Source organism: Cyprinodon tularosa, unplaced genomic scaffold (genome assembly GCF_016077235.1).
Source record: "Cyprinodon tularosa strain WSP-4 unplaced genomic scaffold, ASM1607723v1 ctg25, whole genome shotgun sequence".
Lineage (NCBI taxonomy): Eukaryota > Metazoa > Chordata > Actinopteri > Cyprinodontiformes > Cyprinodontidae > Cyprinodon > Cyprinodon tularosa.
In genome coordinates this window covers 1,638,790-1,651,060 of record NW_024038928.1, presented here as the reverse complement: position 1 = coordinate 1,651,060, position 12,271 = coordinate 1,638,790, and the positions used below count along the sequence as shown (strand labels likewise).

The 12,271-nt window shown below is 38.8% G+C and overlaps 1 protein-coding gene across 1 annotated transcript; it reads right to left on the bottom strand.

Annotated features, from left to right (window-relative positions):
* Window positions 1-2,275: 2,275 nt before the first annotated feature.
* mrpl4 (mitochondrial ribosomal protein L4) lies at window positions 2,276-11,826 on the bottom strand. The gene is made up of 9 exons (XM_038288161.1): window positions 11,635-11,826; window positions 9,831-9,912; window positions 8,457-8,628; window positions 8,302-8,353; window positions 5,173-5,290; window positions 4,910-5,016; window positions 2,803-2,912; window positions 2,655-2,728; window positions 2,276-2,550 (listed from the first exon to the last, which is right to left on the bottom strand). Exons 1-9 carry the CDS (start codon window positions 11,680-11,682, stop codon window positions 2,405-2,407), a joined length of 909 nt encoding a protein of 302 aa, XP_038144089.1. The 5' UTR covers window positions 11,683-11,826; the 3' UTR covers window positions 2,276-2,404.
* Between the last annotated feature and the right edge of the window lie 445 nt (window positions 11,827-12,271).

Genomic DNA, 12,271 nt, shown 5'->3' with positions numbered 1-12,271 from the left:
TAAAGTGCTCTGGTGAAAAAATGACTTTTGTGGTGTTCGGGTAATTTGTGATCCGGTTAAAGTTTCCGATTATAAAACAATAAAAAATGCCAAAAATTAAATCATGAACACACAATCAACAAACATCCTCTTCCTCCAAACACTTGAGCTTCATTTACGGTCTTTTCTCTTTGCCTTTTTGTGAGAACAAACAAAGGCAGACATGTCCAGGCTTGTCAAGCCATTTGAGTGTAGAGGTGGTGACTTGCAGATTACACATCTCCAATTCACAGGATGCAACAATGACGAGAAGATTCACAGGATTTTAGCGATGGAGGCGAGCTGGCCTCTGAGAACGAAGATGATGTGGAGCAACCGTGAAAGTTGACACACAAAACAGGAAAAGAATGAAACCCGAAGTTTTCAAAACTTTATTTTTTATTATAAAGTGAACAAAGACTACACTCACAAGAATCCAGAGTGGAATAAAGAGAGAAACAGACACAACTGATCAGTCTGAAGAGGTCAGTGGTGCTGAAGCTGCTCCTGCTGAATCATTCCAATCCAAACGTGGCAACATCCGCTGGAGCGCAGTTCCTCCTGATGTGCATGGAAAGACAGCTGCTGCAAACATCGTCAAAATGACCCCTGGGGTCACGAGGTTTGCTGGGACAAGAGTAAGTGACATCAAGACGTGCTTTGATCTTTTTTTGCTATTGTCACAAAAAAAAAAGTCATAATTGATATGACAAACCTTGAGGGAAAAAACGAGCTATGCATTTGGACAAGAACTTCTCAGGAGGAAACTCACCATGGTGGGCATAAAAAAAATAAAAATAAACCTGAGCTGCCCGCTGAAATGTTGCTGGTGAAGGACAGGGCTCCACTTTCCAAATTTGTTTTCACAGATACCACCACTGTTGTTTCATACTGTCCAAAAAAACGACGGAATGTGATACTGATGTCCACTCTTCAAAGATGCTGCTGTGTCATCAGGAAGTGACAAAAAGCCCATAATCATCCTGGACTCCAACAAAAACAAAGGAGTGGACAAGCTGACTGCCAGCTGAATGACCAGGAGATGGCCAATGGTTGTGTTTTACAGCAGTCTAACCCTGCCCCTCTTTGTTTTGGTGCAGCCTAGACCTCAAAGGGTTTACGTGCCCAACACCTACATCGTACCGACGGAGAAGAAGCGCTCCGAGCTCCGCTGGGTGATCAGGAACGATCTGGCAAACGGCCTCCTCCCTCAGAAGTTTTGCAGAGATTCGAGCATTTGCTAAGAAAATGTTGAGCTTATTTGGGTCGAAGTATTTGCGTGAGAAGACATTCTCTGTAATGAACTTAAATCACTTACAAGACATCTTGTGCATCAATACCACTGCCTATGAGTTGGACCTGGCCTATGTGCTGCAGTCCAGGTCTCAGTATCACCCATCGCATTAATGCAGACAGGTCATTTGTCATTTACAATAACTCTGAATAAATTTTGTTTTGTAAGATCAAAATCAGTCATAAATTCAAACACGTCAGTTTTCACTCCAGAGTAATAAACTTTTAAAAATCTAATCAACATTTATGGTTACTAATATGTCATATTTACAGTGAGCCCTTCACTTATTACTTGCTCATTTCTCTGTTATTTTATTAAAAAATTCTGTAAATATTGAACTGCCATGGTGATTTTTTTTTTTTATGTTTCAAATGTAATTTGCATTCAAGTACTATTACTTGAATGCTGGAGATCGGCCTGTTTTCTAGTGTCGTCCTGTTTCTCTGACTGCGACTGGCTGGATGTGCTCTCTTCATCCTCTGGCATGGGAGCTGGCTGGGAGCTTGTCTGTCTGGCTGTGTGTTTCCTGGACAGGGCCGCCTTTTAGAGCAGCTTTTTGTGTCTCTGCTTCCGTCTCCTTGAACCCCAGTCGGCCTCAGCAGATGGTCGCTCACACTGAGCCTGGTTCTGCTGGAGGTTTCTTCCTGTTATAAGGGAGTTCTTCCTCTCCACTGTCGCTACAAGCATGCTTAGTGTGAGGGATTGTATTTGAGTCAATGAGTCGATGCAATCAACTGGTTTTCCTTAGATAGAAAACTTTGTATCAATTTGACTGGATGATCTGGTTGAACTGTAAAGTGCCTTGAGATGACATGTGTTGTGAATTTGGCGCTATATAAATAAACTGAATTGAATTGAATATTACTTCAAGTCTAGTAAATATTCAATAGCCTAATATGCATGTTTCAAATGAACCAAAAGATGGCTGAAATTAAAATAAAAAAGCAAATGTGAAATACAGAATAGCTTGCTGAAATTTGTTTAAATATATGGCTGATTTATGTAAAGAATGTCCGCCAAGGTCGGCCCCCCCCCTACATTTTTAACACACCACATCTGGCCCCCTTTGCAAAAAGTTTGGACACCCCTGGTCTAAGGGAAGTCAGAGTACGGCAGCCTGAACGGGTACAGAGGTGTGAACCGCTGGTCGTGCCAAAGCAGCTTCTCCTCCAGGAAGTTCACAGTGTCCAGGGTGAGGATGACGGCTTCATGTTTCAGCATGCTGTGTACATTCAAACCTGAAAGGATGAAACACCATCTTATGTAAGAGGTCAAAAGAATCAGCCAATTGTAGTGCAGAGCTGCTACAGAAATTAACTGCAATGACTGATCTAAAACCCACCGATGGCTGGAATAAGGTTCACAGTCTTCAGCTTTTCTGTAGCCTGCAGAATATTTTCAGGAAACTCGTCACACCTGAAAGTATCAATAAAATAAAATGAAAAACAAATACAATTAGAGCATCCAGAGCAGTGAGAAAATATACCCACACATCCACCAGTAGCACAGACTCTCCCCAGTGTCTGGATCGGATGAGTTCCAGCAGGTACTGGGAGTCTGCTGTGGGAACATTCAGCGAGTCCACGATGTAAAGATATTGCTGCAGGAAAGAGGAGTTTCAAAGATTTAATCCTGATGAGGATCTTAGAAAAACATTAGTCATTTTGTGTGCGTATATATATATATATATATATATACACACACACACACACAAGACAAAAAACCCTTTATTCATGAATATGATTATTTACAAAAAAAAAAAAATGTCCATCCTGATAGTGTTTAGAAAGTCGTTTTGATACTAAAGTATGGGGTAGTGAACCCCACTCCCACAGACTGCCACTCTGGGTCTCTGAGCAAGACCCTTAACCCCCGATTGCTCCCTGGGCGCCCCATGATGGCAGCCAACTGGCCCCCCAAGGGGATGAGTTAATGTCAAAGATAAATTTCTCCAATGTCAGAACAATAAAGTTCAATTATTATTATTATTATTATTAAAGAAAATTCCAGCATCAGGAGCAATGAGCAAACAGGCAGCTGTGGCGCCATCTGCTGGCAAGGCTGGGAACTATCAAAGCTACTCAGGGTTCCTACAGCATAAGGCAAGTTAAATTGAAGACTTTTTAATGCCACTTGAAATAAAAATTTAAGACCAAATTCACAAGAAACACAAGAAAAACCCGCTTGCGACAACTTTACCCAAAGATTTATTTTAACATAAACCACTGCACTATTGTTTCAAATTTTGAAAAGCTTCCCATACAGGAAGAAAGCTAAAAACCCACAAATGACAGATATATTTTAACAATTATTTAACTGAATTCACAACCTTTGTTCTAGCAGGGAACAAAAATCAGTTTTAAAGCCACAACATAACCAGTGCTAAGTCTTTTTTGCAGTTATTTTTCTTTGTATGTTTGATTTGGTGATAAGTGGAGGCGTTGCAGAGACAAGGGTGGAACAAAACTGAGAAATACCGGCTGTTTCTCTGTAACTCCATTTTGACCCTCTGTGTTTTGTGCTTCGCGTGTGCGACTCCTCTGCCTTAATTCCCATCGTTCTGAGCTTGAATGACTTCTTGCACAAAATCCAATGAGCCTCATGTATGCTCCCTGGTTTTAGCCATGGAGAAAACTCTTGGCTGGAGACAATTTTGGTTACATTTACACTTGCTCATATTTTCCAGACAAAAAGTAAATGGTGCATCTCCCAAATGTCCCGGCCGCAACAACGCTTTTATTGGTTCCGCTATCGGGACGGAATGAATAATGGCGAGCTGTTATTATAATTTTTTTTAATCAAAAAAAAAAAAAAAAGGTCAATTTTAATGTTTTCTTTAGATTACAAAAATAAATCATTATAAAAATAATCCTATTTATGATGTTTTAAAAATTAAGACTTACAAAAGACTGATTTAAGACATTTTAATACCAATTAAGGCCTTAGTTTTATTTTGAAGAATTCAATGCCTTTTAAGACTTTTTAAGGACCCGCGGGAACCCTGCTACTTAGAGGCTGACCGTCCTGCAATGCCTCTAAATACAGCAACATCTCAGAGTGGTCAAAGAGCAACTGATATCAATTAAACCAGAGGTCTTCAACAGCAGGTCCACAGAGGTACTGCAAGGGGTCGTAAAAGTTTTGGTTGATTACTTTTTTTTTTTTTTGTATGTTCGCCCCTGCAGTTTTTTCCACTAATTGAAATGTCTTTAAATCCACATTAACATGAATTCAACACACTGAAGTAAACAGATAAATGGAGGCAGAAGATGTCTTTCAGTCATCAATGCTCACATTCAGCGACACACAGGAGCTCTTTCAAGCTGGGCACCGTTTCATTCACAACACCTGTCCCATCAACCAGGAATCACAAATACTTTAATAATCCCAGAGAGAAATTACTTTTGTTACATTACTCCATCCGTAATAGAGCGACTATAGGAGCAGTTTGATAGAACACAATTTCATACAATATATATAATTACTGGGTCCCCGCTCCATCTTGCCATCAGTTTGGGGGTCCTTGGCCTGATAAATGTTGAATTAAACGTTAAAGTTTGGAGCTGATTCAGCAGAGGGCGCCGTCATTCCATTTACCTGAGCCAGTTTGGAGCTTAGCGCCACTTTCAGCCCCTGCACTCGGACCTTCATGGGTAACATGTAATAGTAACTGTTGGGTCCTCTTGGTCCATGAGAAACCCCACCTGAGGAGAAAAAAAATTTAACTCCTTCCAGATCACAGAACTTAAGGAGGCAGCTGATCAGTTTTTGGAAAGTTAAAGGTGTGTAACAGCAGTATAGGAGGAGGACAGGGGTTCATTTTGACGCCTTTAATCCAGAGGAGAGCAGCGGACAGTTACCTCCTCTCCACAGCGGTGAGCGGATGCTTCCATGACGAGCTTTCCCACTTCCTTTTTGATTCCACGGTTTCTTGCCTCCACCTCTCACCTCTGACCTCAGCTTTGTGTTGGCGTGACTCTGAGACATTCACATAGACATTCCTATCGTTACTGGTCGGAATTTCTATTGATTTTATAAGAAGGAAACATATTTCAGATATCATAAATAAATGTTCATTCAAGCTGATACATTTCAAAAGTGCCAATAAAGTAAGATCTTTTCTAGATATATAAAAGTTAATTCTTAGTATAATTTTTTTTTTACTTTCTGAAATTCAGTTTTTGCTGCTAAATGTAATTTAGAAAATCTGCTGTTACAGCTCTGCCTAGTAAGATGTGATTTTGACCAGGAAGAATCATTTTTAAGTGATCTACAAATGGAACAACTAGAGGAGAGTGTTTTTAATAAATGTTAAAACAGCTTGCCATAGCCCTCTTCATATAAACCTACGCATCAACACAAGCAGCAATCTTCTACGCCGCCTTTCTCTCCTTTGTAGCCGTTTCTCTGTCTTTAAAAAACATTCACCTGTTTTTTTTTCCTTCCATTTTTGCATATCTGCATTAAAATCTCTAGTTCCAGTGGTGTGAAATAGGTAGGGCTGCAACAACGAATCGATAAAATCGATAAAAATCTACCTTTAAAAGCGTTGGCAACGAATTTAATCTTCGATTATTTGTGTCGCACGATTAATGCGTCATCCGCCGCCGCCGTCATCACTGCCACTTGACTGAAACGGGGAAGAAAAAAAAATACGGCAGAGCGAGCCAGCGCTGCAGGTGAGCAAAGGCTTTTTTCAAAAGGCAGTAACGTCAACTGTTCTATTGACCGATACCGCAAACGCAAGCTGCTCTCAATTCGCAGACAGCCTGCGCTTTGTAAAGCGAAAAAAGGTGGTAACATGCAACTTTTGTCAAAACAAATGAACATGGCACGGAAGCACCGCTGTTATGATGCAGCACCTGAAAAGGAACACGTTAGATTATTTTAAAAATCGATAAATAGGCCGATTATTTTTTCGATTAATCGATGAATCAGACAAAAATTATTTTTGATATTAACCTCTTTATTCCAAAATAAACATTTTAGACAGAACAAACAAGCACACAAGTACAGGTTGCTCATTAACTGTACTGGTGCAATATGAAAAATAAATGTTTGTGTAAAAACTACGCAAACTTACATGAGAAATGTAGCTGTACATCCACAAAATATAGGCTACTTTGTTTCATAAAGCGCAAAAAGAGACAGGCATTTTTGTTTTTAAAAGCCCCTAAGGGGTTCAAACAATAGGCCCCCCCATTTCAACAAATGAGTTTTTTTAGACTAGAAGAGTTCTGCCTTTTAAGACAGGAAAGTATAGCAGTTAAAGTTGCTACTTGAGAAAATACTGAACCATAGAGATAAAAATAGCCCTGTGATTCAAATTATAAATTGTATTTGGAATAAAAATGACACATCCTCCAAAGACAGATATTTACATGGGAATGTGGCAGATAATTAATTGACATATTACTGATCTTGCTGGATTTTATTCTGCTTTACTTCCATAAATTGCAGGATCTTCTTTACTTAATCTTTGCCAGAAGATTTAAACTTTAAAAGCCTTGCCCTCATAATTTGCAAGTTAATTTATTTATAAAGTAAAAATAAACGCTGCTTAAGCTAATTCAAATGAAATTAAAAGTAAAATAAGTAGCCAACCTTATCACTGTCTGTAACCTACTAACACGGTAAGGAAAGCATCAGATGAGCTACCTGAGAAACTAACGTTACGTTTCCCCACTTTAAAACCAAACAAACATGGTCGCTCACCCTGCTGATCAGCTCTCTTCACTGCCATCGAAGGCTCCAATGTGTTTCCTGCCATGTTCATTTGTTTTTACAAAAGTTGCATTTTACGACTTTTTTCGCTTAACAAAGCGCAGGCTGTCTGCGAATTGAGACGCAGCTTGTGTTTGCGGTATCGGTCATTAGAAGAGTTGACGTTACTGCGGTTGAATGAACAACACCGGATCTGAAATTCTTGTTAAATAAAACTGATTTTTTTTCCTGTCAACGTCTCCAAACATCAACATCTCTACATCATGAGATTTCTGTGTTCCTTAACCTTCAGCTGTTTTACAATACATCTCAACAGGATGAATAGAAGCCTCTTTATAAACATAATCTGGTTTAAAGTGATGTTTATAAACCCTCCTTTTTATAAAATGTTTACAAATAGCAATCAGAGGTTATAAATACATCATGAAGAGTCGTCACACGGATTAAAACGGTTTGGATGAATTAGAGCGAAGAGAATTTCTTTGTTCCTACGGACTTTTGTGATGAGAAAGAGCGTCTATTTATAATATAGACAAAGACTTAAGAGTAATCTACACCTCGTTAGCTGTACAGAAGCAGGATTATTAAAGAGGTTGATCAGGGGTCAAATGTCATGGAAATATACGACCTATATTCCTTTGTCTCATTTGTAAAGTGGGATTGTCCTGCTGCATTGTGATGCTCAGAGGGAGGTTTAGGTGTTTCCAGGAACCGATGTTTGACCTGATTTAATAATGTGGCGCTACGCTAACGCTAGCGGTCTGACTGGGTCAACAACCAAACCAGCTCCTCCGGTTATTTCCTCTGTTTGTTTATGTGTAAAATATAGAGTCACAGTGATCAGTTAGTTGTTTTATATTAACTTAAAATTGAATGAAATTTAAAAAAAAAAAGGTAGAAGGAAAAAGCTCAGGATGCATTTACTTTTTTAGGTGCTTTATTTCTGTAAAAAATGGGCTGGACTTTGTTTTTGTTTCAGTAAAAATTCAATTCATTCAAAACTATTTCAATGATCCTCTATTGGACTTTTTGTATGATCTGAGATCGATTCTAACAAAATACTATTATAAGAGATTTTAAAATATTTACTGCCTGCATCACAAACTTTAACGCTGGTGAAAAACCCACACAGAGTGCAGCTTTATTGGTCAAAGTAACAACTATGTAAATGTACTGAATTTAAAAACATTATAATATAATATTTAACATTGCAGAAAAGAAACTGTCAGTTTTTTTTATTATATATGAACAAATGTGTGACTTACAATTCTTTTGTAGTTTCTCTGCCATGTTTCGACAGCGTGCAGAATATCAAGCCTGTGTTGGAGAGCAAAGATCAGTTTAACGCTGCAGTAGGTGGAATATCTCATATCAGCATAATAAAGCCTAAAAATGGAAAGTTAGGCCAGGGTCTAATTACCTCGGAGGCACTGCAAAGACGTCAGGGTGGAGCTCAGTCAGACCCAGCGGTTGGCTGTCCTGACCCTCCAGGGTCTCCACCCACGTCTGCACGGGGCTCAGGTGAGCTGGAATCGCAGCGTTACATTTCCTGAGCAGAGGCAGCGGGGAGTCCGCTGGAGGTGGAGGACGCTCTGTAGCAGAAAACCAAACGCTTGATGTGGACAGGATTTTTAAAAACATGCAAACAGGTCCAAAAAGCGAAGGGCTGGGTACCGAACATCGGTTCTTTTATGGTACCGACCGAAATGCTTCGGTTCTACCGAGTATCAAAACATGCCTCGTCTTTCGGTGCCAAGTTTCGGAGATTGGCTGTAACACTTAACGTGATTGCGTCATCCAGGAAAAATACACAGGTGGTCACGCCTACAGCCAGGGTTCATGTGTATCTGTTGTGAACTGGTTGCGAGCGTCGTGGAACCCCTTTAAAATGCCCCCCAGGTCAAAAGTGTGGCTTCACTTTATTAAGACTGATGCCAATAGTGCGCAATGCAATACATCGTGCACGGAAACAATTTAAGAGCAGAAAGTTGCTCGTAAGTAGAGCGGACCGCGGCCGGCGCAACCATCCTCCTCTCAGCAGCCAGTGGGCGGAGCAAAGCCAGAGCGGAGTGAATCATGCTGCTTTCAAACTGGACGCAGCAAGAGCAGCAAAATTGCGTCTGCTGTTTCCTTTTTGCTGCTTGTACCAGCTTCTGACGCATGGCTGAAGCAGCTTTGCTGCTCTGGCTCTCTGACGTGCGTTGGGCGGAGCTACTCTATCCTTTATTTGCCTTGCAGCTATATTTGCTGTGATCAGTGGGAATAAAGTAGGTTTATTATGTTTTTAAGTGGGAAAATCCACCTGAAAACATAATCAGTGCAGTCAGTACATCCAGATTACCATCCTGCCTTCCAATATTATTTCTGTCGGAGCCGCTCAGACCCCCACATACAAGCGGTGCGCTGTCAGTAGGAATCCCATTCAACGGGCTTGTTTGTCTCCTGAGAAAGCAGACATGTTAATTTTTCTAAAGGAAAACTGCAAAGTAAAAAGGTCCTCACAATGTTACAGTGAATATTAGACACTGATTTTTTTTTTTTTTATGGAGGAGGAAAAATCAGAGCTTAAAATAAAACTCAAGATTTGTACTTTTTTATGTTGTGTAATTTTCTTTTTCTTCAAATTGATATTATAAAACTGGTATCGAAAAAATTATCGTTCAGGAACCGGTATCGGTACCGGAACCGAACATTTTTGAACAATACCCAGCCCTAAAAAAGCGTGGCTTTCATATCAAATTCAACTGATAGGCTCAGAGAGGAACCATTGGATTTATCTGAATGTCTGACTTACTTAACCTGGCAGGATCCACAAGATTCGAGGGGAGGAGAAGGTTAGGAGGTAAAGCAGCGTCTCCGGAGAAGGACGAGGCAAACTGAGGAGGAAAAATTTAGACAAACGATGAGAATAAACCAGGAAGCAAACATACAGCTGATGGATTATCACTGAGTCCCTTAAAGGTGATGTGATGCCTGAGATTTAGTGAAGGCCGAAATAGGAACACAAACCTTCAAATAAATAAACATAAAAAACATTAATTTATTTTAAAAGTATTTATTGATTTAATATGCAATTCAAATATTATATATACAAATAAACTGTAAAATCCACAACTTAATAAATAAATGTCTCCTTAAATTATTTTAATTATATTTAAAATGATAAATTCAATAATTATCATTTATAAAAAGCTTATATTTATAAATAAATATGATTACTGTGATACCACGTGACTACTTCGGTAAGTGGTTCGGGAAGCGCAAGAATTTTGACAGGCATCTAAACAGCCTCAGTGTTCAGTCAAGATGTGGGAGTTTGGAAGAGAGCTGCTGTCAGCTGGATAGAGTTTGGATAGATTCTAAGAATAAATTGGTTGTTTTCCCAACCAATCTAGTTGCTTAAAGCTAATTTGGTTTGAATAAACAATGTAGTGATCAAAATTTGAGCAAACCACCAGACAAATCTATCTACATGAGTGGCGTCATCTGTAAGAGACAGGCTCTCACTCTAGAGGTTGACGGTTCAAGACCTGTCTTTTTCTTTTTAAAGTTGCAATTAAACTTAATTATTTTGGCTGATGAGACTAATTTGCATTGTTTTGCCCGAGTAAAAATATAGATTGGGTAAATTAGGTCGGTTTAGTCAAAAGATTGGTTGAACACAACTTCCAACCTGATTAAAACCAAAAAACGTGGAAAAACTATCATGTTTGAATAAAAATGACTAACACCTTTCATTTTGTTCATCATTACCCAATTTGCACAAACACTTTCACTGTCTGCTTGAGTTTATTTCACTAAAATGGCAGAAAAACTGTGCACCTTAAATTATTGTTCTAAGAAATTATACACTTAAAAAAAACTTACAAAAGATTTTATTATACACACCAACCATTAACAATTTCAAGGGAACTTAAAAGGGGGAAAAAAGAAAAACAATTGCAAAAAAAAAAAAAAAAAATCAGATTTTATTACAAACTGTAGTTCTGCCCTCCACCAGTAGGTAATAATAATAATAATAATAATAATAAATCCAATTTTGTACCGCACTTTTCATTAAGAAAAATCTCAAAGTGCTACACAGTGCAAATAAAATCAAAGATAAAAATCAACCATAAAAATCATGTGGTCAATAGGTGGTGACATGTTCACATGAACTGTGGGGATGTTGAAGCAATAGGCTCTATGCACAACTCCACCACTTCCTGAACTTCAGGAGGCTCCTTTGCTTCCTTTCTTTCATGATTGGATGCACTAATTAATCCAGGTGTGTATGACCTAAGTAACTGGCCAGACACACCTGGATTAATCAGTTCGTCCAGTAATGAAAGACAGGAAACAAAGGAGCTGCCTTAAATTCAGGAAGTAGTGGAGCTGTGCATAGAGCCCATTTAGCCAAACGGTTCAATGCCTCATGAGGCTTCATCTCACCATTACTACTATAAAGTATCCACATCGATTATAAAAAGTAAAAATTCCTTATAATAGAATCAACCTCTTTATTCTACCAGATGCGTTTGCTGTTTATCTCAGTAACTCTACACATAGATGACTAGCATGAGGATTAGCATGGACACAGCTAGCTGGAAACTACTCACCCTTCTAGCCGCTCCTCTGCTGAAAACCAAACAGGAGAAACGGAGCATGTTTCTCTTCTTCTGCTGACTGACTCCCGTTTATCACTTTTCATCTAAAACGTCCCGGTTACTGTTAGAAACATTATCAGCTGAGACTGAAGCAGCAGAGAAGGTCGTGGTGACAGACTCCTCCGGATGACGCCGTGGAGCACGTTGATGACGTCACGTATACTCCAGCAGTTGCTTCATTGTGGTTGGTGGTCCCATTCAACTAAAATTGTATGCACACTAACTCTCAAAGATGTTATCTGCTATTACAATAACTCTAAACATCGTGACTTTGAAAATATGCTTAATTTTATTATCATATATGCAAAATTTTTCATTCACAAACAAAAATGTGCAAACTCGATTCCTAACATTACTCACTTTCTCTTAGAGTTGAACTCTCTGATTGCATCCCTCAAACTGATTAAAAATAAAAAGAACATGTTTCTTGATAACTATAGAAAATACTGCCCTGAAACCTCTTACTGATATTTAATAACTTTTTATTATTTAACACTTGTCATTTGTATTTTATTGACTGTTTCAAATTATTTTTCCTTTTAATGTTTTTTTCTTGTCCAGTTTAATTATTGTGCAACTCTTGTGCAAA